Source organism: Loxodonta africana, chromosome 9 (genome assembly GCF_030014295.1).
Source record: "Loxodonta africana isolate mLoxAfr1 chromosome 9, mLoxAfr1.hap2, whole genome shotgun sequence".
In the NCBI taxonomy this organism is placed as follows: domain Eukaryota; kingdom Metazoa; phylum Chordata; class Mammalia; order Proboscidea; family Elephantidae; genus Loxodonta; species Loxodonta africana.
In genome coordinates this window covers 18,010,113-18,035,687 of record NC_087350.1, presented here as the reverse complement: position 1 = coordinate 18,035,687, position 25,575 = coordinate 18,010,113, and the positions used below count along the sequence as shown (strand labels likewise).

At 37.2% G+C, this 25,575-nt stretch overlaps 1 protein-coding gene across 1 annotated transcript in view; it reads right to left on the bottom strand.

The window, feature by feature from the left end:
- ZNF510 (zinc finger protein 510) overlaps positions 1-18,609 on the bottom strand; it is a 94,861-nt gene extending 76,252 nt beyond the window's left edge. The window contains exons 1-4 of the mRNA XM_064291115.1: positions 18,492-18,609; positions 17,214-17,506; positions 16,046-16,102; positions 10,960-11,086 (exon numbers count right to left, since the gene is read on the bottom strand). Coding sequence (XP_064147185.1) covers positions 10,960-11,086; positions 16,046-16,060 — 142 coding nt within the window. The 5' untranslated portion in view covers positions 16,061-16,102; positions 17,214-17,506; positions 18,492-18,609. The remainder of the gene's footprint in view (positions 1-10,959; positions 11,087-16,045; positions 16,103-17,213; positions 17,507-18,491) is intronic.
- Between the last annotated feature and the right edge of the window lie 6,966 nt (positions 18,610-25,575).

The following is a 25,575-nucleotide window of genomic DNA, read 5'->3' as shown; positions in this document are numbered from 1 at the left end:
ATTTATTGCTATAAATTGACCTCTGACCACTGCTTTAGCTGTGTCCCAAAGGTTCTGATAGGAAGTGTTTCCATTCTTACTGGATTCTATGAATTTCTTTATTCTGTCCTTAATTTCTTCTATAACCCAGTGATTTTTGAACAAGCTGTTATTCAGTTTCTATGTGTTTAATTTCTCTACTTTTTCTGTTACTGATTTCTAATCTTATGGTCTTATGGTCAGAGATGCTTTGTAATACTTTGTTGTTTTGGATTCTGTTAAGGCTTCCTTTGTGAGCTAATATGTTGTCTATTCTGGAGACTGTTCCATGTGCACTTGAAAAGAAAGTATACTTGGCTGCTGTTGTGTGAAGGGTTCTGTATACGTCTATGAGGTCAAGTCAGTTGACCGTAGCATTTAGATCTTTCATGTCTTAATTGAGCTTCTTTCTGGATGTACTGTCTTTCACCAAAAGTGGTGTGTTGAAGTCTCCTACTATTATTGAGGAGCTGTCTATCTCGCTTTTCAATGCTGTTAGTTTGTTGAATGTATCTTGAAGCCGTTGTTCGATGCATAAATATTATGGTTATGTCCTCCTGGTATATTGGCCCTTTAATCATCATATAGTGTCTTTACTTATCCTTTGTCATGAATTTTACTTTAAAGTCTATTTTGTCAGAAGTTAATATTGACACTTCTGCTCTTTTCATTCGCTTGATACATTTTTTTCCATCCTTTTAGTTTGTGTCTTTAAGTCCACAATGTGTCTCTTATACGCAGTATACAGATGGGTCGTGTTTTTTTTAATACATTCTGCCACTCTATTGGTGCATTTAGTCCATTTACATTCCGTGTAATTAAGGATAGGTATGAGTTTACTGCAGTCATTTTGATGTCTTTTTTTGTGTGTTGTTGACAGTTTCTTTTTCCACCTAATATTTTGTGCTGAGTAAAAAAAGAAAAAAAATTTTGTGCTGAGTAGTTTTTATATATTTTCTTTTCATCTTTTTTAGTGCTGCTGATTTTGTTTCTGCTGAGTCTTTATGTTTTTCTTATATTTTATTTTGATGTGTAGGATTGTTAGCCTCCTTTGTGGTTAACTTAGTATCTACCCCTATTTTTCTAAGTTTAAATCAAACTTTTATCTCTTTATATTGCCTTGATTTCCTCTCCGTATGAAAGACCTATGACTACATTTTTTAGTCTCTCTTTATTAATTTAATGTTGTCATCTTTTACATAATGTCATCGCTGTTTCCCTGTTTTGGGTGTTTTTTAATCTTGATTTATTTTTGTGATTTCCCTATCTGGGTTGATATCTGGTTGCTCTGTCCTGTGTTCTAGACTTGGGACGTCATCTGATGTTACTGACTTTCTAAACAGGGGACTCCCTTTAGTATTTCTTGTAGTTTTGGTTTGGTTTTTGCAAATTCCCTAATCCTCTGTTTAACTGGGTATGTCCTAATTTCACCTTCATATTTGAGAGAAAGTTTTGCTGGATAGGCTGGCAATTTTTTTCTTTCAAGGCTTTATATAAGTCATCCCATTGCCTTCTTGCCTGTAGAGTTTCTGCTGAGATCTCTGAGCTTATTCTTATTGACTCTCCTTTGTAGGTATACTTTCGTTTATCCCTAGACGCTCTTAAAATTCTCTCATTATCTTTGGTTTTGGCAAGTTTGATTATGTTTTGGTGACTTTCTTTTGGGATCTACCTCGTGTGGGAATCAATGAGCATCTTGAATAGGTATCTTCTCATCTTTCATGATATCGAGGATGTTTTCTGCCAAAAAATCTTCAAAAGTCTCTCTGTATTTTCTGTTCTCCCTACGTGCTCTGGTACTTCAATCACTTGTAGGTTATTTCTCTTGATAGAACTGCACTTGATTCTTACGGTTTCTTCATTTTTTAAATTTATCCGATTTTTCTTTGAATATATTGTTGCCAAATGTTTTATCTTCAATCTCACTAATTCTGCCTTCCATTTCAATTCTGCTCCTCTGACTTTGTACTGAGTTGTCTAATTCTGAAATTTTCTTGTTAATCTTCTGAATTTGATTGCTGTGTATGGATTCTTGCGGCCTACTAAATTTGTCACTATACTTTTGGATAACCTTCTTAATTTCCTCCACTGCTTTATCTGTGTGTTCCTTGGCTTGTTCTGCATTTTGCCTGATCTCCTTCCTGATGTCTTAAAGAGTTCTGTATATTAATCTTCTGTATTCTACATCTGGCAATCCCAGGAAGATATCTTCGTCCAGAAAATTCCTTGCTTCTTTGTTTTGGGAGCTTGTTGAAATGATTGTGGTTTGCTTCTTTATGTGATTTGATATTGACAGCTGTCTCTGAGCCACCTATAAGTTACTGTATTAATGTATTTTATGTTTGCTTACTGTCTTTTAGGTTCTTGCTTTGTTTTGTTTTGATATGCCCAAATACGCTTCTCGAGCTAGTTTGATTATTGGCGCCTTTGAAGCTCTAACATTCTGTCACCAGATGGCTAGAGCTGTTACCAAGTATATAAGCCCAGGAATCCATTCGCTCTTCTTGTATGGATTCTGCTCAGGTTTCCAGTTAGTCACCAACTGTGTGGTGCAGGCTCTAACCTACAGTCTTAGAGGAGCAGGGGCGATTGCTGTAAGCACAGGTATCTGGCTGCAGCAGGAGGTCACACTCTGAGCGAGGCAGGGGGCTGACAAAGTCCCCCGAGTGTCTGAAAGAAAAGCACATCTCTGTTCCCTAAAGCACACAGGCTGGTGGGCTCTGCAGCCAGACCATGGACACCTAAGGCTTTTGGCTGTAAGGACTGGGAGGCACCACTTATCCTTGGATCTCTGTGGCAGATGGGTAGGTGGCGTAGGTGGAGCCTCCAGTCCTTAGGCCCCTGATGTGGGTAGGTGAGAACCCTGCTTAATAGGCAGAGTAGTGTCAAACATCAAAAACCCACCTCTTTATCACACAGCTGAAACAGCTGAAGTCAGGCCTCAGGCATATATACCACTGCACTGTGCCAATGAGGGCCTAAGTTGCTGAAATGGGCCCAAACAGGTCCATGCAGGGTTGGAAGGCATTCAAAGTCTGTGGACTGCTTGTGCTTTTGCCCAGGCAAAGGAACTGCTTCTGCCCTGCATTCCCAGCTTAGGGGAGCCAGCAAATTATTTTTTCCTCTATTTGTTAATTTGTCCCTTCTCCAAGGCTGGGAAAATGGCCCAGGGCACGTAGCAGAACCTACTTCAGGCCAAGGAAAGTGACCACTACTTAAGCCGGCTCAGGGGCTGGAGCAGAGGGAGGAGAGATCAGACAAATGGGAGACAGTTCTTTAGAAAGGGGTGCTTTTTGGTCCGCACGGTAAATTAGACACAAGTACTTATCTTTTGCTGAGGGCGCTGGTCTTTGCTGATTCCGGAGGCCTGAGTAGACTCTGCCACTCGCTCTCTCTCACTGAGGAAACTGCGTCCTGAACGCTACCACCAGCACGACTGAAGTCAGGTCCGGCAATTCCTTGCAATTTCTGAACTGTCTCTCCCTCCTCCTACTGCTTAGTCCAATTTCTTAACTTTTCCTTTGATGTTCAAGGTTCCTAGCTTGTCATATATATAATCAATTCACTTGTTTTTGGGGGGTCTTTGTTTTAAGAGGGCCCACCAGAAGCGTCTAACTACTCTGCCATCTTGGCACCACCTCCTCATTTACACTTCTTTTAAAAACTTTTTTTAGTGGTTGTGCTAGAGGTTACAATATACATTTTTAGTAATCTAAGTCCACCAAACAGTAACGTTATAACTGTACCATTTCACTTGCAGCACAGACACCTTAGAGTATTTCTTGCAGCCTTTGCAATCCCTTGTGACACTGATATCATTCATTTCACAAACCTATTTGCTATGATCATCCAACACATGGTTATTGCTGTTACTATTTTTCATTGTATCCTGGATATTCTGAATATTATGTTATGAGGCTCAGGATCTTATTTCTCTCCTGTTTTAGTAGGTCTCATCTGATACAGTGCCAGCTGAGGAAGGAGGTTCTGCTCCTTATTGCCAGGTGAGGTTGGAAGTCCAGGTTCTTCATTTGGCCCCTACTGACACAGATGGAGGAGATGAAAAGACCAATTGTTACTGCTAGCCAGTGGTTAAAGTCCTGGCAGTCTACTAGGTCTCCTCTGACATCATTTCATTAGGGAGGTGGAGAGGTACTTCAGTACTGCAGGATAAGGGTGGAAGCCTAGACTTCTACTCAGTGTTTTCCAATTGGGGTAAGAGTTGGCTGCTTTTTTGTTTGTTTGTTTATACTAATATTTAGTTGGAATAGTGGAATCATTGTCTAAAATTTTCTGTCTTGCTAGGCTGTCCTTTTCCTGGTTCTCTGCCTAAAGAAAGCAGGCTTTACTGGGGCTCTTTGTCTGTGTCCATTAGTATTTCGCGGTTGTTGGTTTCTCTAGCACCTGGTCCTGAATAGATGACACAGGAAACTCAGTGTCATTTCTTGTGTCATGTGGTCCCTACCAGGTTGGTCTGTTTTCGTCTCTTCACCATTCATTCTTCTTATGTTTGTTATATATAATGTCTAGGGTTTTTAGCTGTACTTACAGGAAGAAAGAGGGAGAAGTAGATCCAGAATCACAAGTCTCCAAATTTTTCATTTTTAAGGACTGTTTATTTAATTTTCAATATGTAAAATATTTATGAAGTTCAAAAATCAAAACTGTAAAAGAAGCTGTATGTACAGCCTTACTTCCATCTTTGTCCCATCCACTCACTGCCCTCTTGTCCCACTTTTATTAGTTTCTAATTTTTCTTCTCATGTTTCATTTCTGTAAATGTAAGTAATTACATTTATTCCTACCTCAATTTCTTTCTTACACAAAATATAGCTATGTACACTGTTAAACTTCTTACTTTTTTGACTTAATATATACTGAAGATCAATCCTTACCTGTGTATAAACTCTTACCCATATTATGGCTGCATAGGCTTTAATAGCATGTAGATGAAACCTGAGTTTAGTCAACTAAGGCTCCTTATGCTGAACATGTGGGTTGCTGATATTCTGCTATTATAAACTACACTGCAATGAATAACCTTGTGCATACATCATTTTGTATTTGTGCAGACATTGCTTTAAGACATATTCCTAGAGATGAGATTGCTGGGTAAAAAAAGTAAATACATCTATCTGTAGGTTTGTTAGTGCCAAAAAAATTAAATTTTTAAAAGGCAGATCTCATCTTGTCATCCTTTCAGTTAAAAACCTCTAATCGCTAACCATTGCTTTATAAAACTTCAGAACATCACCTCAAGGATACATATAATTCCTCTCGTGCATTTTTCACACCTTGTGTAACATTCCCTTGCTTTCCCTGTTCCAACCATGCTGACCTGTTTCTAGGCTCCTCTACTCACTATCTTCTCTTCTACAGGGGTCTTGGTACTTTTCTTTTCCCTGTTTTGAATGCGTGTAATTCCTTGTTTCATTTTTTCCTAGACGTCCTCAAGAGCTTTGTTCAAACATCACGTTTTCTTAAAATTTCTCTTCCTTGAGTTCAAAGTATTTATAATAAAAGTAATGAGAATAGTACACTGAACCCTCTCCCCTACATATCCATCACCCAGCTTGAACAACTATCAAATATTTCCTTCTGAAAACCTTTTCTTGACCTCCCAGAAGTCAAGTTTTCCTGCCAAATGGCTGGCAGTTTGAATCCACCATCTGCTCCTTAGAAACCCTATGGAGCAATTCTACCCTGTCCTATAGGGTTGCTAAGAGTTGGAATTGACTCAAGAGCAATAGGTTGTTTTTTTTTTTTTTTTAATTGCTGCTGTTGGTACTCATCAAATTTACGGTCACATTTATTTATATAATTTAATTAGTTTCAGTTTTCCTCAAAAAACTTGAGGTTCCTGAAAGCAGCTGAGATTCCAAAAAGCAAATGCTTTTCCTATTTTGTTCATAATTACTTTTCTAGTATTTAGCCAGTGCCTGCATTGTGAGTGTTCAAACTACCCTGTAAGTAAGAAGAATGATTCAATGAGAATATTAAGGCTGTGCAATTAAATACTTTGACAACTGCACAGGAGTCTATCAAATAGTAGGTATTAAGTAAACAGCTGTTGAGCTTGAATTGCATTTTTCAAGATGACATACTATATTAATCAGGGTTCAATCAGAGAAACAGAACCACTAAGAAATATATTTAAGGGATTTGTTACAGTACTTGACAAGACAGTTTCTAGGATGTAGCTAAAATAATGCTGAGAGGGAAACTGATAGCACTAAAATGCTTACATTAGAAAAGAGGAAACATCTCAAATTAATAGCATAAAATCTCACATTAAGAAACTAAAAAGAGCAAAATGAACGCAACACAAGCAGAAGAAAAAAGTAATACAGATAAATAGCAGAAATCAATGAAGCTGAAATCAGAAAATCAATGATAGAAACAGCTACTTGACAGAAAAGATCAGTAAAATGGGTAAACTTCTAACAAGACTGACAAAGAAAAAAAGAAAAGATCACCAATATCAGGAACAAAACACGGATATAAATACAGATCCTACCGACATTAAATGATAATAAGGGAATAGTTTGTGCCCTGGGTGGCACAAATGGTTAGACGCTTGAGTACTAGCCGAAAGGTTGATGGTCCAAACCCATTCAGAGGCGCCTCGGAAGACAGGCCTGGTTATCTGCTTCTGAAAGGTCACAGCCTTGAAAGCCCTATGGAACTGTTCCACTCTGACACATGGGGTTGCCATGAGTCAGAACTGACTTGACAGAAACTAACAATAACAACAATGAACAACTCTACACATATACATTTGACAACTTAAAAGGACTAATTCTTACAAAAACACAAAATAGCACAACTTCCACAATAAAAATTGATAATTTGAACACCTTATAACTATGAAAGAAATTGAATTTGTAATTTTAAAACTCTCCAAACAGAACTCTCCAGGCCTAGGTGGTTTTCGCTAGCGAATTCTACCAAACATTTAAAAAAGAATAAACACCAATTCTACACAAACTCTTCCAGAAAATAAAAGATAAGGGAATACTTCACAACTAATTTTTTGAGGCCAGCATTATCCTGATATGAAAACCAGACATAGAACAGTACAAAAAAGAAAACTACAGACCAATGTCTCCCACAAACACAGTCACAAACTACCTAACAAAATATTAGCAAAGAGAATGGAACACTATATGAAAAGAATTATATGCTGTGATCAAATAAGGTTTATATCAGGTACCTAAGGCTGGTTCAATATTTGAAAAGTCTAGGTAGTTTACCACACAAATGGGATAAAGAAGAAAAACCACATAATTATATCAGTAAATGCAGAAAAAGCATTTGACAAAATTCAATATCTATTTAAATACTCTCAGAAAATCAGGAATAAAAGATACCATATTGTGAAAGACTGGATGTTGTCTTCCTTAGGGTTGGGAACAAGGCAAGGATGCCTGCCTTCACCACTCTTATTAACATAGCATTAGAAGTCCAAATCAGCAGAATAAAATAAAGGAAATAAAAGGCATACAGAACAGAAAGGAAGATATTAAACCGTCCTACTTGCAGATGATATGATGGTCTACAGAGAAAATCCCAAAGAATCTACAAAAAAACTCCTAAAACTGATAAGCAAGTCCAGCAAAGTCTCAAGATACAAGAAAAATATTTTTTACAAATTTTACTCCTATATACTAGCAATGAATGCAAGGAAACAAAAACTAAAAATACAATACCACTAAAAATCATTCAAAAAATCAAATACCTAGGTATAAATCTAACAAAAAATATATGGAAGTTTTATGCTGAAAACTACAAAACACTCAAGGGAGAAATGAAAGATCTAAATAAATGGAGAAAAATTCTGTGTTCATAGACTGTACGACTCAACAAAGATGTCAGTGTTTCCAAAATTGATACGTAGGTTTAATATAATTCTTATGAAAAACCCAGGGAGATATTTTTTTACATAATGACAAGTTTATTCCAAAATTTATATGCAAAGACATAGGAATCAGAATAGCTAAAACAATATTAATAAAGTAGAAGGAATCACTATACTTGATTTTAAGACTTGATATATACCTACAGTAATCAAGACTGTGGTACTGTCATAGAGATAAGACACACAGATCAAGGGAACAGAATAGAGAATGCAGAAACAGACCCACACAAGTACAGCCGACTGATTTTTGACAAACGTGAAAAAAGCAATTTGATGGAAAAAGAATAATAATGCTGGAGCAAATGGATATGCATAGGCAAAAAAAAAAAAAAATGATCTTTAATCTTAACCTCACACCCTATACAATAATTAACTCAAAATGTGCCATAGGTTTAAATATAAAACATAAAATGATATAAATTTTAGAAAGAAAAATAGGAGAAAAATCTTTGGACCAAGGACTAGGTGAAAGTTTTTAGACATGACACCAAAAGCATGATTCATTTAAAAAAAAAAATGATCCATTGGACTTGGTCAAAATTTAAAAAGAAAACTCTTGTTCTGAAAAGATCCTGTGAAGAGAGAGCAGAAAATATCTACAACCCACATAACAGATAAACAATATATTTAGACTATTTAAACTCCCAAAATGTAACAGTTTAAAAAAAAAACTCCGATTAAAAATTGAGCAAAAGCCATGAACAGGCTTTTCACAGAAATGGCTATATAACTGGCAAATAATCACATGAAAAGGTTTCGACATCACTAGCCATGAAGGAAATGCAAATTAAAACTATGATGACTATCACTATACATCTATTACAACCACTAATTAAAAAAAAAAAAAGTGACAATATCAAGTACTGGCAAAGATAGGGAGTAACTGGGCCTCTTATACATTCCTGGTGGGAATACAAATGGTACAGCCACTCTGGAAAACAGCCTTGCAGTTTCTTAAAAAACTAAACACACTTACCATCCATATAATCTAGCAATTACACTCCAAGCATATTTCCCAGAAAAATGAAAACCTAGGCTCACATAAAAATCTGTACGTGAATGTTCACAGCAGCTTTATTTTTAACAGTCTAAAACTGGAAACAAGGAAAATGCCCTTCAGTGGATGAATGGCTAAACAAACTGTGACACATTCATACAATGGTATACTAAACAGCAATAAAAGGGATGAACTATTGCTGTATACTACAACCTGGGTGGATCGCAAAAGCATTACGCTGAATGAAAAAAACAATCTCAACACATCGTATACGTACAATTCCATTTATAATAATGTTCTCCAAATGGATGGAGAACAGATTAGGAGTTTCCAGAGACTAGGGATAGTGGGGTAGAGGAAGCAGGTATGATTATAAACAGGTAGCATGACAGAGATCTTTATGGTGATAAAATAGTTCTGTATCGTGATTGTGGTGGTGGTTTTAAGAATCTACACATGTGATAAAATGGCATAGAACTATTCATACTCATGGTACCACTATCAATTTACTATTCATACACATTGTACCGATGTCAATGTCAATTTACAATTGTTGATAGCATATTATGTAAGATGTAAACATTGGGAGAAACTTGGTGAAGGGTATAATTTTTGCTAACTTCTGTGAATCTATAATTATTTCAATAGTTTTTAAAAATATTAAAAAAAATTTTTTCTTCAAAAGACACTATTAAGAAAATAAAAAGGAAGTCAAATGTGGAGACAAACTGTTTACAAAACTTTTGAGCTCTTTCAACTCAACAAAAAGACAAAAAGAAAAACAAAACTAAACAAAAAAAAAATGGGCTAGTTATATGCTTCATTAAAGAAGACTGATAAATGGCCAAGAAACACAATAAAAGATGTTCAACTTCATCAAATTAAATGCAAATTAAAATCCAATAAAACACTAGACACCAACTAGAATAGCTAAAAATAATAAAAACCAGTTGCCACCGAGTCAACCCTGAATCATGGCAACCATGTGTGTCAAAGTAGAACCGTGCTCCTTACAGTTTTCAATGGCTGATTTTTCAGAAGTAGATCACTAGGCCTCTCTTCCAAGGCACCTCTGGGTGGACTCAAACTTCCTAGTACTTTTACTGTTTGCACCATGCAGGGATTCCTAAAAATAATAGGACTTAGTAAACCAAACGCTGGTAACTAAAGAATGAAAACTCTTATACATTGCTAATGGGCATGAAAAACAACAGAGCCAGTTTGGAAACATTTGACGGTTTCTGGTAATGTTATATATACACTTACCAGAAGAGCCAACAAGCCCACTCCTAGGTATTTACACAAGAAAATGAAACATATATCAACACAAAGACTTGTATGTAAATGTTCATAATAGCTTTATTTCTAATACCCTCAAAGTGAAAAAAAGCCGTATGTCTATCAACTGATAAAGGATAGCATACTGTGGTACATGAATACAAAGGAATACTACTTAGGATAAAAAGAATAAATTCCTGATATACACAAAACATGCATGAATATCAAAATTATGTTAAGTGAAAAAGACAAAAGAGAATATATATACTTTACGATTCCATTTAATTCAGGAAAGGCAAAACCACTCCAATTGAAAGAAATCAGGGCTTCCCAGCGGGCAGGAGGTGCAGGTGGTAAGAATGAGGGGAGGAAACTCATTCCAAAAGGCTAATGGAAATATTCCAAATCACAATTTTAATGGTGCTAATCAAGGGTATGGAAACCCTGGTGGCGTAGTGGTTAAGTGCTATGGCTGTTAACCAAGAGGTTTGCAGTTTGAATCCGCCAGGTGCTCCTTGGAAACTCTACGGGGCAGTTCTACTCTGTCCTATAGGGTCGCTATGAGTCGGAATCGACTTGACAGCAGTGGGCGGGTTTTAATCAAGTGTATACATTTCTCAAAACTTACCAACCTGTACACTAAAAAATGCTGATTTTTATTTTCTGTTAAATACACTTAAATAAAAATCATTAAGTTTTAAAAAAGAGAGTGCACCCTAGAGGGAGTTACATGGTAAGGTCTGCTCACCCACTGAGACAAGGTGGCTGTAGTTCTCCAGCATCACATCTCTGTACAGGGTCCTCTGAGCAGGGCCCATGTGCTGCCACTCCTCCTGGGTCAGCTCCACAGCCACATCCTTGAATGACACTGATGCCTGTAACAGCATATCTCTGATCAATCTGAAGGGTCCAGAAACAAGTGACATGGAAAATACCGTTGGAAACTAACTTTTATCACATTTACTGTTGAGAGTTAAAAACACAATGCTACAAAGGACGCCTATTACGGCCCTAACTTTGTCTTACTGTTTTGGGGATACACAATTAGTACAAATGTTATTCTCATACCAATTCACTTTATTTATTTTTAAAATATATACACACATTGTTAGTTAATGTAATACTGAAAAAGCTTGTTTTTTTTTTTTTTTTTACAATAAAGTTATTATAAATAGGTTCCTGTAAACGTTTCTCATACGTCAATGGACTGTACTGAGCATTCTACACAGTATACACACCCCACCCTGGAGATCTCTGCTGGGGTATTAGGGAACCAATGGAAAATACACGTAAGCCCCGAAGATACTATACATGACTAGATTTGTATTTCAGGAACAATGCTCTAGAACAGGGTTTCTTCAACTTGGACCTACTGACACTATAGACGAGATAATGCTTTTTTTGTGCATGGCTTTCCTGGGCATTTTAGGCTGTTCAGCAGTACCCCTGTCCTCTACTCCTTAGATGTCAGTAGCACCCCCCAGGCATGACCATCAAAAATATCTCCAAACATTACCAAATGTCCCCTGGGGAGCAAAACAGCCCCCAGTTAGGAGAAGAGTGGAAAACATAGTAAGCAGCAAAACAAAAGATCCAATTTAAAAGGTGGTCTTTATTAAGGCAAAGCAACAGTGATGAAGAATGGGAACCTAATCTCTATAAAAGAAAGAAGTAAAATTTGATCTTTTTTTTTTTTTCTTGTGCAGTTAAACTTGGGTAGAGGCTGATGTTGTACCCTGAAGTTGGAAGGACAAGAGTGAGAGGTTGGGCAGAGGTCATGGTGAGGCACAAAATCTGTGGAACATACAGATAGGATTATCTCCCTCATGTTGGCTACGTGCTTTTGGACTAGAAGGGAGGTCTAAAATGAAGATAAGGATTTAGTTACTAAGACGGTAAGTGAAGTCATCAGAGAGAATCAGCTGCTCAGAAAAGACACACAAGCTGAGGAGGGCAAAGAGCCAAGTACAAACTTGAGGGAACGCCAAGGTAAGAGGCTAGCAGAAAACAAATAGGCTATGAGGGTGAGAAAGAATTCTAAATTGCGGAAAGAGTAATTAGAGAGACAAGAGTGTTATAATTAAGAGATCACTGCAAGCATCAATGATTCCTCTAGTTCAAGATAAGAGACTGGACACACACATTTACATTCCCTGTCCCCCAAAACACACTCGCATGAAATACAAAGCTTACTGTAAATGTATGACAACAGAGAAATACAGAGAGGTATGCCAGCAGAAGACCAGGTAATTTGAACAAATTCTAGAAGATACAGAAGATACAGGGTAAGATAGTATTAGATGATAAAAATGGAAGCATGGTGCCTATGACCTAACAGAAATGAGCAAACAAACAGGATGCTGATAATAGCCCAGAAAGACGTCTAAGCTGAAACCAAACAAGACTTAGAAACGAACTGTGCCATGGGCTGAATGACTGGCAGAGCAAATAACTGAAGAACCTTGGGAGGTCCTCATCTTGTATGTATCCCACAGATATGGGCAGAAATCTTCTTTAGAAGGACTCTCTACATGAGGTCAAGGAAATGATTCAGAAGCCTGGGTATGGATAAGACAGCCAATGGGAGAGGCAGAGAGAGCTATTTTTGCATTCAATATTTGATGATACCTCTGTAGACAATATCACTGTATAAAACTTCATTTTTGAATTGTCTGTGGCTTGGATACAGATATAATTTTGATTGTTTTTATACTAACCTTGTATCTGGCAACCTCCTAACTTTACTTATTAATTCTAACAGTTTATCTGTAAATCCTGGATTTTCTAGATATGCAATCATATCTCTCTAAAAAGTAGGAGTTCTATTCCTTCCTTTCTACTCCTTGAATGTTTTATTTCTTTTTCTTTCCTTGTATCAGTGATGAAAGTTTTCAATATAATACTTACAATCTCAGGGGGAAGGCCTTCCTTATTAAATTATAAACTATACTGTTACCAGTGGGTTTTTTTTTAAGACATCATTTATCAGATTAAGAAAGATCCCTTCTATGCCTAGTATGTTGAGAACTTTTATCATGAATGGGTATTAAATATTCTCAAATTCATTTACTACATGTAGTCATATGATTTCTCTCCGTTCTTATTGTAATGAATTACACTGATTTTTTATTAACTCAAACTTACATTCCTTGAATATAAGTAACTTTGCCACGATATGTTATTCTTTTTTTATACACATTGACTCATTTTGCTTATCTTGGCTTAAAAATTCATTAGAAAACTGTTTAGTATATATGGACAAAAAGAGCAACTATTATGGGTTGACCTACTGGATACTGAACTCCTTTGTAAAACCTCAATAATTAAAAGTGTGATCTCGGCACATAATAAAATGAACTGACTTAGGGAACAGAAGAGAAAGGCAGATATAGACACAAACAGATACGATTTCCTAATTGTAATAAAGGTGGCATCTCAAATGAGAAGAGAAAATCTGGACATTAAGTATTGTAGGAATAACTAGATGAACATCGGGGTAAAGAAAGCAAGATTTATACCTCTTTACACCATCGAGCATGATAAAATTCAAATGTATTAAAGATCTAAATGTAAAAAAATAAAATCAATCACATTCTAGAAGACAAACTCTTTTACAAAGTTAGAGTGGAAAATGTCCAACTATGACTCAAATCCAGGAATTATTAAAAAAAAAAAAAAAAAACTGCTAAATTTGACACCATAAAAACCAAATGCCTTTATGGCAAAAAAAGAAAATCTGAAGCAAGGCAAAAACACAAATGGCAACCTGTAGGAAAACTGTGTAATTTATGTTACAGAAAAAGGACTAAAAAGACATTTTGGATACGATAATTAAAAGATCAGCACGTCAATAGAAAGTGATAAACAGTTCACCACCACCGAAAAAAAAAAAAAAAACCATACAAATGAACCACAAACAAAAAATATTCCACTTCATTCATGGAAAGAGAAAAGCTTATAAAACTAAAATGAGGCATCATATTTTTATCTCACTGGTAAAATTTCAAGAAGTTTGACAGCATGCTCCGTTTGCAAGGCTGTGGAGGCACTCTCATACTGTTGGCTCTGCCTTCAAATACATCCAGAATATCATCACTTCAAAGTAACAACTGCTTAAGACCCTTATGATCACCATTTCTTGCTAGGATTACCCAAACAGCCTCCTACATTGTTCCTGCTTCTAGCACTGCTCAAATAGTAAACAGTTATTTTTTAAAAATATAAGTCAAAACTCCCTTCTCGGTCACAACCTTCCATATCCCCTAAATAAATGGAGAGAGATACCGTGTTCATGAATTAGAAGATTGAATGTGATCAAGATAGCAACTCTCTCCCAAAATGATCTGTACAATAGATTCTACAGATTCAATGCAATCAAAATCAAAATCTCAGCAGGCTCTTGGATACAGACAAGTTGGTATTTTAAACTTTACGTAAAAAAGAAAAGGACCTAGAATACTCAAAAAAATTTTGAAAAAGAACAAATTTAGAAGTCTCATATTATCTGACTCCAAGACTTACAAGACAGGCACTGATCAATGCGGTATTAGCAAAGAGACAGGGATTAACAGAAGTGAACAGAGCTCAGAAATAGATCCACATATAAAAGTAACTGATATCCAACAGAGATGCCAAGGCTAATCAATGCAAAAAGTAAATTCTTTTCAAAAAATGGTGTTGAAACATGGGTATAAAGAGGTGGAGGTTGCAAAGAGGTGGAGAGCATAAACATGGTGAGCACATGTTCTCTCTGCTGTCAATATTAAGAGAATGCCACCAGCACAAAATGCCAAGGCCTTTAGACTCTGACACTCTAGGCTCAAACTGGATCACCTATGACACATTTTGTCCGTTTCTGATCAGCAGCCCCTATACCTAAAGTGTAAACCCATCAAAAACGGAATTATAGATACAACTACAGACAGAATAAAGACTTTAAAATCCTAAAAGAATACTATAAACAAGTTCATGAAAATAATTTAAAAATGCATATAAAACAGAATAATTTCCTATGAAAATATAACAACAAAAATTAAGAAAATACAGAAGTCTGGGATAGGCTATTTAATAAAGTGATTTAATGATCAAAATCTTCACACACAAAGTTCTAACAAGGCCCAATTTTATAGGAGAGTTTCACAAAATCTACAAATGACAATTTTCTCATCTAAATTATCAGAAAAGAGCATAATTAAACAAGAATACAAGAAAGGTATAGTCTAACTTCTTAATAGAAAAATAATAAACCTAAATGTAGTATCAGTACAAAAAAAAAAAAACCCTCTAGGAACATACGTTAGAAGCAACAGAAATTCAAGAGTAAGTTAACATTAGAAAATCTATTATGCTATTTACAGTATTTATAGATTAAAAGAAATAAGCTATAGCTGTGTATCCAATATAATTCAATGAACATTTATTACTAACCTGAAATCTAAGGAAACTGGTAACTAGGGGGAATTTACACTGATAAAAGTTATCTATCAAGACGCCATAAGAGACACTGAAGTTAAATGGGAAAAGTGTGCCTATTTTCCCTCGAGATTGACCAGATCTATTTCTACTTTTCCATTTAAGGTATTAAAAAAACAAATCAAACTCGTTGCCTTCGAGTCGATTTTGACTCAAAGCAACCCTACAGGACAGAGCAGAACTGCCCCATAGGGTTTCCAAGGAGTGGCTAGTGGATTTAACTGCCGACCTTTTGGTTTGCAGAGGAGCTCTTAACCACTACGCCACCAGGGCTCTGTTTAAGGTATATAAAAAAAAAGGTATAGACCTTTACAAACCTCAAAAATTCATTACAATAAAGTAGGGAATGAGTAAGAGCTCACCTGAGACGTGTTCATTTTCCACTGCTCTCGGGAGAGTGTAGAAAACTGAAGGTTCAGCTGGGGGGACAGAAAAGGACTAGGGTCATGAGAGATCTGGCCTGCCTTACAGCTCCTAGGTTCACCTCCCAAAGCCTTGGCACCCCAGCTGGGGACCAGCCTCTGTATGGGGATAGGCCCTTTGGGCCTTAAAAAAGCATAGTAAGGACCATGTAGAGGCAACAACACCTGTCCATATTCAACTCTGAAATCATGGATATTTAAATCTGTAGCTTTTCACTGAGTGAATATAAAATTTTCCTCACTGATTCAAGAATAATGCTGTACCCTTCTGACTAAGACAAAATAAAATAAAAACAGGTGATTACCTGAACTAAAGTACACCAAAAGATAATAGTCTTAATTAACATAGAAAAAAACTCAGCAGATCATTTATCTATTTTCTTAGTACTACTGTGTATCCCTTGGCATAGAGAATCCACAGAAAGCCCAGTAAAAAGGACAGAGGTGCTTCATGCAAGGATTTTTAATTATTTGTTTTAACTGGGATGCATTTTCTCAAAAGGTCTTTTTTTGTAAGACGCTTTTGGTGACCTGTGAGAGAGCGAACTGCACTGTTTTCCTGCTGGCTCTGTCACAAACTGGGTTGCTCTGGAGAAGTCACTGATACTCCCAGGCCCCATTTCTTCAAAGCTCTTAAATGAGTCAGAGTAGATAACCTTGGAAACCCTTTATAAATCATCATTCTGCAATTCTGTGAGGTCAGGACAACATCATCAGTCTCACATATGTTGACTGACACATGTCAGAGCACTGCAAAATTTGTAAAGGGCTAAAAAGAAAGGGATTGAAGCCCATTTAGGGATAAAAACAAAAAAAAAAACAACCCCGCTAGCATCGAGTCAATTCCGACTCCTAGCGACCCTATAGGACAAAGTAGAACTGCGCCATGGGGTTTCCAAGGAGTGCCTGGTGGATTCAAACTGCGGACCTTTTGGTTAGCAGCCATAGCTCTTAACCACTTCGCCACCAGGGTTTCCCATTTAGAGATGGGGTGGGGACAATTTCCTCACCTCTGGCTGGTTATCCTACATCCCCAAACCTTGCCCATGTAAGCACTCCAATGAAGTGACCTTTCCTGGGCAGCCTGCCCGTGGACCATTCAGCTCACCTGGCTCTTCTCAAGGCTGGCCCAAACCCTCCTCCGTTACACAGTCTGTAGTGGCAGTTGGAGGTGGCAACATCGTCAAGTCTGGCTCATTCCAGGCAGGAGAATCAAGAACTGATTCTGGCTGAGCATAGCTGGGACCTGCTCCTTTCTGAGCTCTTCTGCCTCTGCCCTGAAGCTCTTGTGAGAGGTCAAAGGTCATAGGGTCAGTCTTACTCTTCCAAGTAAGATGCCTGTTCTTACAGGTTCCCTACTTCACAGGGACTGTTTTGTTCCATGGGAATTGAGACCTGAACCTGGAAAACAAATTCATTTTAGAGCCAAAAACCTGACTTTCTTGGGAGTTACTAAAATATCAGACTTAAAAGACATACAGCCTGCCAGTGCAGGAGGGACCAGGAACTTCAGTCTGACCCAAGATCTGAAGTGACACAAGAAACCCCAGAATCCATTTGCCACATGTAGGATCCCGTCTATGTTCACTACCAATTATATCACTGGGGATTTGGAGATAGATCAGTCTTAAGTGCTGTGAAGGGTGCAATGCTGGTTATGGGCAAGTGGGACATTAGAAAGAGCCTGAGACTGGGAGTGAAGCACACCTGCCATTGAGTCCAAGCTTCCTGACTGCTAGCTTGTGACCTTTACAAATTACTTCACCAGGCTGAAACTGTTTTTCATTTTGTTTTGTTTCTTAATACATATGGAATACCGACCTGATAAAATGGTTGTGAGGTTTACATAAACCACTGAATGAAAATAACAAAGTCTTCTTAATATAACAGCTTTCGTCACTTACGCAGTGCTTAGAACCCTGCACTTGTCTAAATGCTTTACAGGTGACAACGTATGTAACTTCCAAAACAATGCCACAAAACAACCATTATTAATATTCTCATCTCAAATGAGTAACCTGACTCTTACCCAGGCTACAATATCGCCCCCGGTTACAGGTGACAGAGCAAGACTTTATTCGGGTCTCTGACTCCAGAGCTCGGGCTCTCACAGCAGAGCCAACACTCACCGTTCAAACGTATATTTCCCTCCCGCAGCCGGATCGGGCTGCAGGCTGGGCCAGGCCCACGGTCCCCGCACACCCCCGCCCGCACCGAGCATCTTCTCCCGACAGGGACTCAGCCCCACCTGCACCCCAGGAGTCGGCAGGGCCGGGAGTCTTCCCACAGGACCCGGCCAATTCGAGGGCCGGTCCAAGCGCGTAGAGGAGCCCCGGCCATGGCATTCCAAGGACCTCCCGTTCCGCCTGCTCAGGAACAAGCTCACCCCTCCGGAATGGTCCCCCAGCGCGTTCACCTCAGGTGAGCATCCTCTACTTCCAAATCACTTCCTTGGAGTCCCAAGAAGGCCGGTCGAGAAGGCGAGGCTACTGCTGCCCATGCGCAGAAGGACCGCGGTAGCCCGTTCCCAGCATCCTGCGCGGTGAGCCGCTACAATCGAGACTACATTTCCCATAAGCTTCCGAGATCCCCTCTTTGTCGTAGCTGTTACGGCGTTTCCACCTTTGTGTTATGAGTCGGAATCGACTCGACGGCTCTGGGTGTTATGTTAGAAAGTGATGTTCTTAAAAAGTCTCTCTTGCCAAAGTTTTCTCACATCCCCGGAAGTTAAGGGCCAAATGCAAAGCAAAGCGTGGTTTCAATCCTGATTAAAATAATTTTTTTTTCCCCAAGACACTTGGAGCTAACTGGGGAAGATAGAATATGGATTGAATGTTAGAAATATAAAGGATAATTACAGTTATGTTTATTAAGTTTGAAAAAATTGTAACTATATATTTTTTTATATATAGGAAAATTAACTGATTTTTTAAAGGCGTGACTACTGAAGTATTTAGAATTGAGGCTTTTAAACTTTATAATCCATCCTGTCCCTTTAAAATGATGGTGATTTGCTACAGCAGATTTGGGGATGGAAGCCTTATAATTTGGAACAAGGACTTCTGGTTAAAAGGAGAAAATAATAAATTTTTTACTCTATTTCTGTGATACTTCAAATTTTTAATTTCTAATGTCAGGAACCCAACTTGAGTTAGCTTGGGGGGAAACATATATATACCGACTCACAAAATCAGATGAAGGGCTGAACAGCCATAATGTTGTTTGATGCTGTCTAGTCCGCTCCAACTCAGGCCCACCTTACGTATAACAGAAGAAAACACTGCCCAGTCCTGCACCGTCTTCCTGATAGTTTGTATGTTTGAGTCCATTGTTACAGCTATTATGGCAATCCATTTCATTGTAGGTTTCCCTCGTTTTTGCTGGCCCTCTTCTTTACCAAAATGATGTCTTTTTTTAGTGACTGTTCTTTCCTCATGACATGGCCAAAGTCTTGCCATTCTCCCTTCCAAGAAGCATTCTGGTTTTATTTGTTCTAAAGCTGATTTGTTACTTCTTCTGGCAGTCCACAGCATACTCAATATTTTTCACCAATACACAGTCCAAACGCATCAATTCTTCTTCTGTTTTCCTTTTTCATCTTTTGCATGCAGATAAGGCTACTGAAAAGATCATGGTTTGGGTCAAATGCACTTCAGTTATCAAAGTGGTATCTTTGCTTTTTAAAACCTTTAAGATGTCTTTACAGCAGACTTGTCCCATACAATGCAGTATTGATTTCTTAACTACTGCTTTCATGGACATTGATTGTTGATCCAAGTAGAATGAAATAATTGACAACTTTAAATTTCTTCTCCATTTATCACAATGTTGTTTATAGGCCTGTTTGTGGGGATGTTCATTTTCTTCACATTCAGGTGTAACCATTTTTAAGGCTATTTTTTTTTAACCTTTATTATTAAGTGCTTCAAGTCATCTTCATTTTTGTCAAGTAAGTTTGGGTCATCTGCATATTGAGGTTTGTGAGTCTTCCTCCAATCCTAATGTCATGTTCTTCCTCACATAGTCCATGTTCTTGGATTGTTTTTTCAGCATACAGATTGAAGTTGAAAGACTACATTCCTGCTGCATATCATTTCCAGTTTTGAATCACACACTCTCTCCTTGTTCTGCTCAAATGACTGCCTCTTAATCCATGTACATGTTCTGCATAGGCACAATTAAGTGTTCTGAAATTCCGATTCCTAGGAAATTCATCTATGATGTAGGAAGGTCAAATAAGAAAATTTGTCTTGGTTAAAACTAGAATTATAAAACTAAAATTAGATATCAACTGTTGTTCATCTCCTAGCTTTGCTTCTGTTATTCATTTATTTTTTCAATAGTCCAGTGTTCAAAAATCCCAGGGGAAAAAAATCCGGACACTTTTGGAGAAGTGTTGACCTTTGTTCCATCTAAATATAGACAGGAAATAAATTCATGTAAAAATTTGTTAGACCCATGGGAACCATGTTGGTCAAGTGGAGAGATACCAGATGTGGTTTCTAGTCCCACAACAAAAGAGGTCTGGGTAACATTCAGGTAATATATGGAAAATATCTAATTTAGAATTCTAGTAAGAAAATCATCAGTGGGCAAACCATTAGAGAACTCTGCATCTTTTGGATTTATTCATAAATACCTGGGTTTTCAAATACTTAAACAATGGTTGGAGATCTCGTTACAGTGTTAAGTTGAAGGCCATATGCTCTACAGTGTGTGTGGGGAGTTCTTTTCCATTCCAGAGCATTTTAGTTGATTCATCTATGATGTGTACACATAGAGCTTACAGAAACAAAATAATTTCACGTATTTATTTATTCAAAATATATTTATTGAGCCAGTGCATTACACTAGACACTGTTTTAAGTACTAGTAACACAATGATGAACAAAATAGGTTGAATTCCTTTACACATGAAGACTGAATTCTAGTGAGTGAAGCTGACAGTGAAAAAGGAAAAACTATATATAATGTAGAGATCGTGGAAACCTTTACACAAAGACAAGACAAAAATCCAAAAATTACAAAAGAAAAAGAGAATTTAGCTATACAGTATTTAGATTCCTTTGCGGGACAAATTCAACCCAGACAGACTGAGAAAATTTTATTCACAGATCATATATATGATAAAAGATTAAAACAGCTCTTCCAATCTGAAAACAACAGTCAAAACTCCATTAGAAATACTGGCAAGTTATGTAAATATGAAATTCATAGCAGAACTAATCCAAATTATTAATAAACTTATGAAAGGATACTCATCTTTATTATTAAACCCATTGCCGTCAAGTCAATTCTGACTCATAGCAACGTTATAGGACAGAGTAGAAATGCCCCATAGGGCTTCCAATGCTGTAAATCTTTATGGAAGCAGACTGACACATCTTCCTCCTGTAGAGCAGTTGGTTGGTTTGAACCACCAACTTTTCAGTTAGCAGCCGAGCACTTAACCACTGCTCCACCACTCACTCTTTACTATTTGTCATGAATATATGAATTAAAGGAATAGTAAGCCACCACCTATGCCCACTAGATTGACACATATTAAAAAGAGTGATAAAGACTTCTGGTTTCAGTTCAGAGACATGACAGCTGGAAAGATGTTGCTTCCATCCTTACAACAAGATAAAGCTGGATGACAGTGAATTCCTGACTTTTCAGGAGTCCATCAGAGAATTCAGCACAAAAGACAAATAACCATCCCGAAATCTGGCGAGAGACAAGGATATTCAGGGAAACACAGAATCCAAAAATTTTCTTAACTGAGACATGAGCCAGTGGGTGCCATATAAGCTGGTAGAAAGATTAAACTAGAAATATTAAGAAATTGATGGATGAAGAGTGTGGGCTAGTGTTAGAGTGTGAAGCTCCTGGGAGCTTCAGTCATAGTGATGTTTCCATATAACTGCAAGTTTTTTTTTTTTTTCCTTAAAGAACCCCATCAGGATTTCACAGGGAAGACAGAGGAGAACCAGGAGAAAGCACCCCTCTAGTGCTGGATAGGAGAGGGAACATAAGACATGTGAAATCCACCCAGACCATTCTCCCTTAGGGAACAAAATGCTTAATCAGCATAAAGAAGGCTATTCGAAGTCTATAGCCTACAGTAGGAATCCCCTGGTGGTGCAAACAGTTAAGAGTTCAGCTGCTATTGGAAAGGTTGGCTGCTTGAGTCTACCCAAAGACATCTCAGAGAAAGTCCTGGAGATCTACTTCCAAAAAATCAGCCATTGGAAAACCCTATGGAGCACAATCCTACTCTGACTCACATGAGGTCGCCATGAGTCAGAATTGACTGGACAGCAGTTGGTGGCTTTATAGCCTAAGGAATAAGAGTTCTGGTGGTGCAAAGGTTAAGTGCTTGGCTGCTAAGTGAAAGGCTGGAGGTTTGAACCCACCCAGAAGATCTGCAGGAGAAAGACCTGATGATCTCCTCTTGTAAAGATTACAGCCTAGAAAACACTATAGGGCAGTTCTATTGTCACCACCCAGGCCTTCTAGCTCATGTAAGTAGAAAAAAAGAAAAAAAGTCTTAATATGCAGCACTAAGGTCTTCAAGGCCATAGCCAAAGAGGGCGGGGTGGGGGAGGAAGGAATGGGTGGAAATCTCTGTACCTAGAGGAGGGACAGAAACACGGTGAAGTCCACCTTTGAGACACAAGCCCACAGCCCAAGTCCACCGACAAGTCCAAAGACTGAGACTTAATCAGAACATTAATCCACCGCCGTACTAATAAATGTCTGGTAATAGTGAATTACAACTGGTAGGGCTATAAGAAACAACTCTCTTTCAGGGGAGTATCACAAAGGGAAGACCAAAGCTAAGAGCTGTAAAAAGGTCAACAGGAGGAATTTGAAGTCACTGGGGTCCATACAACAACAAAGCTCAAGAGGATAACCATAGCAACAACAAACTTTGAACAGTCCACCTCTTTTTTTTTAAAGAGTTTTTGGTGAAAGTTTACACAGCAAGTTAGGTTCCCATTTGACAATTTTGCAGATTGTTTAGTGACGTTAGGAACATTTATCACAATGTGTCTATATTCTCTTTAACTGTGTTCCATTTGTTGCATTTCTAGTACCCTAGCTTCTCTGCCCCCTTATCTTCTTGTCTTTGCTTTTGAGTAGTTATTGACCTTTTGGTTTTATAATGATGGTTTTTAAGTAGAGCACCAATCTTTCAGGTAATATTCTTTATTTTGTGTGCCACTCTGCTATTTTGCTAAAGGGTGGTCTCGGGGATAGCCTTGGTTTTGGGTTGAAAAAGTGTCTCAGGGTGATAGTCTCAGGGAGTCTTCTGTTCTCTACTGTTCCGGTTTGTCTCACAGCCCAACTCTTGATTAGCTCAACACAAACCTGACACTAAAGGCATATTTACTCCAATATTCATTGTCCTATAGAATATTTCTCTTTTTCAACAAAATATTACAAGGCATAACAAAAGGAAAGAAAATACAGAGTCTGAAAAGATGAAGTAATCATCAGAACTAGATTCAGCTATGATAAAAAATGCTGAAACTATCAGACATGGAATTTAAAATAACTGTGATGAATATGGAAACCCTGGTGGCATAGTAGTTAAGAGCTATGGCTGCTAACCAAAAGGTCGACAGTTCAAATCCACCAGGTGCTCCTTGGAAACTGCATGGGGCAGTTCTACTTTGTCCCATAGGGTCGCTATGAGCTGGAATTGACTTGGCAGCAATGTTTTTTTTTCTTCTAATGGTCAATATATTAAAGGCTGTAATAAAAAAGGTAAACAATATGTACTATATAATAGGTAGTTTCAGTAGAGAGATGAAACTACAACAAAGAATTAAATGGAAATGTAAGAAATGAAAAAACACAGTAATGGAGATGAAGAATAACTTAATGGCCTCATCTTGAGCCAAGCAAAGATTCAGTGAACTTGAAGATTGGACATTAAAACATACAAAAACCAAAATGCTACAGGTATAAACAGTGAAAAAAGCAAAACAGAATATTGAAGAACTGGAGGACAATATCAAATTGCATAACATACACATGATTAAAATCCCAGAAAGAGAAAAATGAGAGAACAGATAAAGAATAATGGCTGCAAATGTTTCAAAATTAGTATCAAGGCACCAAATGACAGATCTAGGAAGTTCAGAGAATGTAAGAAGTAAACACACACACACGCACACACACACACATATTATATACAAGGACAATGACAAAATCTTGAAGTAAGCCAAAGCACACTATAGAGAACAAGGATGAGAATTATAGTAGAGTTTTAACCAGAAACTATGCAAGCAAAAAGACAATGGAGTGAAATCTTTAAAGTGTTAAAAGAAAAATCTGCCAATTCTATGTCCATTAAAAATAACTTTAAAAACTGAAGGAGAAGTAAAGGCTTTTTCAAAGGAAACAAACAAACAAAACTACCTGCATGTAAAAAATATTAAAGAAACCTTTCCAGGCAGAAGGAATACGATTCAAGTAAGAAACATAGATTAAAGAGAAAAAAAGGTATACCATGCAAACACTAACTAAAAGAAAACTGGGCTAGCTATATTGATTTCAGATTAATTGGACTTCAAAAAAATGATTATTTAGGAATAAAAAAGGACATTACATAACAGCAAAGTGATCACTTCTCCAAGAAGACATTAACAATTCTAAATGTGTATGTACATAACAAAAGAGCTTCAAAATAAATGAGGTAAAAAACTAATAGATGTGAAAAGAGAAATAGATAAATTCACAATTGGAGTTGAAGAACTTAGCACTCCTCTCTAAATATTTGATAGAACAAATGAGCAGAAAATAAATAAAAATATAGATGACCTGAATAGCACTATCAGCCAACATAACTTAATTGATATTCACAGAATACTGCACCCAGCAATAACAAAATACACATTCTTCTCAAGAAACGTTAACAAAGATAGAAACATGAAACATTAACAAAGAAAGACCACATTCTGTGCCATGAAATAAATCTTCAAAAATTTAAAGGGAAAACAATCATACAACGTATATTCTTCAACTAGAAATCAGTAACAGAAAGATATCTGGAAAATTTGTTAATATTTGAAAATTAAACAATATACTTCTAAATAACCCACTGATCAAAGAGGAAGTTTCAAGAGCTATTTAAAACGTTTTTAACTTAATGAGAAGGAAAATACAACATATCAATTTCTGTAGGATGCTGTTAAAGCAATAACTAGAGGAAAAATTACAGCATTAAATGTATACATTACAAATAAAAAATAGAAGCTGTAAAATAAGCTAAGCTTCTACTGTAGAAATTTAGAGAGAGAGAAGAACAAATTAAAGCAAGCAAAAGGAAGAAAATAATAAAAATCAATTAAATTGAAAGCAGAAAATCAATGGAGAGAACGAAACCAAAAAGTCATTATTTGAGAAGAGATCGATAAAATTGATAAACTTGTAGCCAGACTAACCATGATAGAAAGATGCCGTGGAGTCAGTTCTGA